We start from the raw sequence: 5,089 nt of genomic DNA, 5'->3' as shown, positions 1-5,089 counted from the left end.
CTTGGCTTAAAAGGTAGGTTGTAACTATTTGTTTAATATAGTGGTGCTTGGCCTTTCAGTTGTATGGACCAAGTGAGTGGCCTGGAGCCTGTCTGCAGGCCAGGTTGGGCTCTGGGGCCTGGTGCCACTCCCTGCCACGCTCCCCTGTGCCAGGATCCGGCATCAGATCCAGGGCACAGGGCTCCCCATGGCTCCGGAGATACAGCGGTAGGAGAATGGTGCCACTGCTTTCATAGTGCCAAATTTCTGGGCTGGAGATTGAGCACCCCTGGTTTAGAAAACCATCATCCCTTGCATGTGTTGCAGGGGGTGGAGGAGAACTGCCTGTATAATCAGCAGTTAAACTGAAAAATATTTTTGCTTTCTGTCTGAGAACAGAAAAGTATAAAAGCAGTTCAACGGTAGCTAATACAACTGAATGTTTTGTATATGTCAGTTGTTAAAACTAAATACAAGGAAGGAGGAAGACCTTATTAATTGCCACTAAGATCTCTCATTTGATATATTACAAATATTTATAAACAGTTGTTATTGCAATTTAATTGTTTAACTTTTCAAAGTAATGGAAGATCTTCAAACTGCTTAACTTTGCCTAGAACAGATTGTTAGTAGGGAACATAGTAGTTTGTATTCTAGTTTAGGAACTCTAATTCAGGATTACTTGTGGCCTAAAATAGGTTTAACTATTGTATAATAAGTGCTGTTGCTGGTAATGTCTACATGGCAGTGTATGTTAGACAAATTCCCTGGCAATATCTTTTTTGTAATGTTTCTGTTGTGTGTACAATACTTCAGTTTATAAACTTTTAGTGAAAGGGTTTATGGTAAATGAGGACTTGATATGCATTCTATTCTATGAGGATGAGAAGCAAATTGTAAGATTTTCTATATTTAATTATTGAGGTCCTTTAGAGATGCAAGATATGTACTAATTTTCATAAAAATGCAGAAGCAAAAAGCTTAGTGACTTACTGACATTTAGGTTTTATTTGTTAGGTATAGGTATTGTTAGGTATTTGTTAGGTTAGGTTCTACCAAATACCAGTGCAAGGATATTTGGTTTAATATTAAAGCAAGAAGTAACATTTAGTTAAATAACATGAGAAATGATAATTTTCTGACACTGAAAATTGTCCTGCAATTAATGATTTATTTGCTCTATTTTAATATAGCCCAGCTTTTCTTCAACACAGAGTCCACTGGTTGGAGCTATGCCAGCAACACCTGGAACAGGTAAGTATCTTGGCAAAATGTATAGTTATGTTTACTATATTGCTTTTGTTAGTAATACATCAAAGCCACCACTATCTCTGAACTAGGTTGGTTCTTCTGGTAAATTGCCTGGTAAATTAGCATTCTTTCCCATTGGAAAAGAGAAACATGATTGGGAAAGTACTGTCTTGTTCTATAAAATCTGATATGCCTGCAGTTCCCTAAAAATGAACAAAGGAGTGATATAACTCAATACTGTATTGAGCAGAAAGTTGCAGATGTAGCTGCTTTTGGCTAGAGGGAATGACATTGGTGTCATGTCTTTTGAAAGGCTTTGTCACTTGCTTCTCTCTGAATGAGCCTAGTCATGTCTTGCAAACTCTCTTGCTTGATTTCTTGTTATCCCTACCTGCCTTATGCACAACAGATGTAGGAAAAGCTAGTGAAACCTGGGGAATAGCTAGGCACAAACTTAGAAAGATGATCCTTACAAATTTAGTTAGTCTGAAGTAACTTTCTTTTTTGTTGTGTTCATACAGAAAACCATATACTGCATTTTCTTATGGCTCCTACATGGTTCTGACTTGTTTAGATACCATAACAATTCATCATTATTATTACAATTTTTCAGCCTCAGGTGTATTTAGTCCTGCAAGCATCGGACAGCCCAGAAAGACCACACTCTCTCCTGCTCAGCTGGATCCTTTCTATACTCAAGGGGATTCCCTAACATCAGATGATCAGCTTGATGACACTTGGGTAACTGTATTTGGGTAAGTAATCTGCAGTGCTTCCTGAACAAACTAAAAGCTGAAGTCTGGTATATATGGAAGAAGCAGCAGTAAGACACTGAGTTCACTAGGAACCATAGAACGATGGCTTGAAGCCAGCAGGTAACAGACAAACTCATCTGCTAATTAGTTAACTATCTTCCTTAAGGCAGCTATGCCTCATCTTCTAGTTAGAATGTACATAGTGCATTTTAGATGATGGGGTTCAGGAGGCAGGTCTAAAATGTCTAACCACTGATTTTGAAATAGTACTGAAAACATGTGTGATCTTGTACTTCTAGGAGTCTTGCCAAGGATCCAGGTTTGTTCTCTAAAATATAATTAATATTTTCTGCTACAGTTGATCTTACTGGGCAGAATTTTGTTTTTGTTTTTTCAGATTTCCGCAAGCATCTGCTTCATATATTCTGCTACAATTTGCACAGTATGGAAACATATTAAAGCACGTGGTAAGGCTCATGTTAAATGTCATTAATGAAACACACTACAGTTTGTTTGGAAAAAGGCTAATTTTCACTGTTTCCAATGAAAATCTTGTACAGATGTCCAACACAGGAAATTGGATGCACATTCGATATCAGTCCAAACTGCAAGCCCGGAAAGCTTTAAGCAAAGATGGTAGAATTTTTGGGGAATCTATTATGATTGGAGTCAAGCCTTGTATAGATAAGGTAAGTTGGCAGTCTGTATAGGAGCAAATAAAATTGTATGGCATCTTGATTTTGGACTCCTTGCCTGTTACCATTTCAGATGGATTAAACAAAAAACATAAGGGGGACATGCATCAATATTTTGTAGTTGTGCTGTAAAAATTATAGAGCAACATTATTCATGTTTCTGCAAGATATGACAAGATGCACTTATACTGCTATGGAAGGTGGGGAAATAAAGTGTACTCCATATGAATGTATAGTCCTGGAACTGAGAAAAGTCTGTGCACTTATTTTGGGAATGCATTATGTAGATGCGGTATAAACAAAGGACATATATGCACATGCTCCAGGAGTGTGTGTATGTGTAGCGGGGGGTGGGCTTTAAGTAAAGCACCTGTAGCATCATGTTTATCAGTGTTCTCATGCTGAAAAATGGTGGTGGGGGGCTCTTTAACTAAAGCTTGAGCTTTAGTTAAAGTGCTCCTGCTGCCATTTTTCAGCCCGGAGATGCTAATATGCGTGATGCTGGAGTCTGCCAGAGCGTGATAAGTATCACACTCCAGCAGACTTGATTAATCGGTGCTGTAATTACACGCACCTATATGGCACGCAGCAGCAAAACTGAAAGTGTTGGCGGCGCGTGTCCGCGAAACCAGGAGCGGCATGCAGCCCTGGTGAAAACAAAAGCAAGTGGCACAAAGTGCTGGTGGACCTGCTCCCCACTTCTCTGTGCTGCTGCCACGTACCCCCTGGAGTCTTCCCAAGTACTCCCAGGGGTATGCGTACCCCCAGTTGACAACCCCTGGTATAAACAATAGGTAATTGACTGTGAATGGTCTTTGCTTATGTGGTCAAGTGAATTATGTGCTTGTCTGGTATGTACATAAGTAGAACTTGTTACATTATAATACACTACAGTAAAAACTCTGTTATCCAGCATCCCTGGGAATGGGAGTGCCGGAAAACAAAATATGCTGGTTAACTGAGCAGCCCAAACAGTTGTCCTTGCCTGTTTGGGCCCTGCTTCTTCTGCCCCTCCTGTAGTGTTGCTGCCGTTCCTCCTGCAGGTCCCGTGGGACAGGGAGGCGGGCCCCATGCAACCTGTTCTGCCCCCGGGCTGTGGGGTCTCAGCGCTGCAGGCAGCTTTGTCTTGGGCCATAGGTGCTTGGAGAAACTGGAAGTGCCACAGTGGGCAGTGCTCTCCACCTTGTGTATTTAAAGGGGAAAAAAGGAGATATATATTTTATATTGTTGCTTCTATTATACTAAACTTTTCAATTTTTCCCTTCATTCAAGAGTGTGATGGAAAATTTTGATAGAAGTTCCATATCCTCCATGTCTTCAGTCTTCACACCACCAACAAAAGCCATTGGCACACCGGTGCAGCCTGCAAGTACTACAAGAATTTCTACAATGAGACCTCTTGCAACAGCATATAAAACTTCTACTAGTGACTATCAGGTATTTTGAGAGCGGCAGAGAGCAGAAAATGTTTAAGTAACTTTTCCATAAAAGCAGTCTATATTCCTTTTAGCTAACTAATGGCAGACCTCAGAACAAAAATAAAGTAGATTTCTGTTTTACTTTCTCACCTGTAGTTTTCTTTGCTAAGTGAGATTCATAGATTCACAGATGTTAGGGTTGGAAGGGACCTCAATAGATCATTGAGTCTGACCCCCTGCATAGGTAGGAAAGTCTGTTGGGTTTAGTTGACCCCAGCCAGATGCCTATCTAACCTCCTCTTGAAGACCCCCAGGGCAGGGGAGAGCACCACCTCCCTTGGGAGCCCATTCCAAATTTTGGCCACTCTAACTGTGAAGAAGTTCTTCCTAATGTCCAGTCTAAATCTGCTCTCTGCTAGGTTTTGGCCATTATTTCTTGCAACTTCCAGGGGTGCCTTGGTGAGTAGAGCCTCACCAATTCCCTTCTGTGCCCCCGTGATGAATTTATAGGCAGCCACAAGGTCACCTCTCAACCTCTTGCGGAGGCTGAAGAGGTCCAGGTGCCCTAATCTGTCCTCGTAGGGCGTGGCCTGCAAGCCCTTAACCATCCGAGTGGCCCTACTCTAGACCCTCTCCAGGTTATCCATATCTCTCTTAAAGTGTGGTGCCTAAAACTGGACGCAGTATTCCAACTGTGGTCTGACCAGAGCCCGACAGAGGGGAAGTATCATCTCCTTGGTTCTGTTTGTCATGTATCTGCTGATGCATGATAAAGTGCAGTTAACTTTGTTGATGCCTTCATCATGCTGATGACTTCATCACACTGATGACTCATTCATCTTGGAGTCCACTAGGACTCCGAGATACCTTTCCGCTTCCATGCTGCCGAGTAGGTCATTTCCTAGGCAGTAGGTGTGCTGGACATTTTGCCTTCCTAGGTGCAGCACTTTGCATTTCTCCTTGTTAAATTGCATTCTATTGTTTTCTGCCC

General features: G+C 41.5%; 1 protein-coding gene across 1 annotated transcript in view; it reads left to right on the top strand.

The window, feature by feature from the left end:
- NUP35 (nucleoporin 35) overlaps nucleotides 1-5,089 on the top strand; it is a 15,466-nt gene that overhangs the window by 9,383 nt on the left and 994 nt on the right. Inside the window, exons 3-7 of the mRNA XM_019554569.1 lie at nucleotides 1,173-1,233; nucleotides 1,844-1,985; nucleotides 2,383-2,452; nucleotides 2,546-2,674; nucleotides 3,953-4,117. Of these exons, the coding sequence (XP_019410114.1) occupies nucleotides 1,173-1,233; nucleotides 1,844-1,985; nucleotides 2,383-2,452; nucleotides 2,546-2,674; nucleotides 3,953-4,117 (567 nt within the window). The remainder of the gene's footprint in view (nucleotides 1-1,172; nucleotides 1,234-1,843; nucleotides 1,986-2,382; nucleotides 2,453-2,545; nucleotides 2,675-3,952; nucleotides 4,118-5,089) is intronic.

Source organism: Crocodylus porosus, unplaced genomic scaffold, assembly GCF_001723895.1.
Source record: "Crocodylus porosus isolate Cpor-Errol unplaced genomic scaffold, CroPor_comp1, whole genome shotgun sequence".
Taxonomy (NCBI): Eukaryota; Metazoa; Chordata; order Crocodylia; family Crocodylidae; genus Crocodylus; species Crocodylus porosus.
This window is presented reverse-complemented; position numbering and strand designations above follow the sequence as displayed.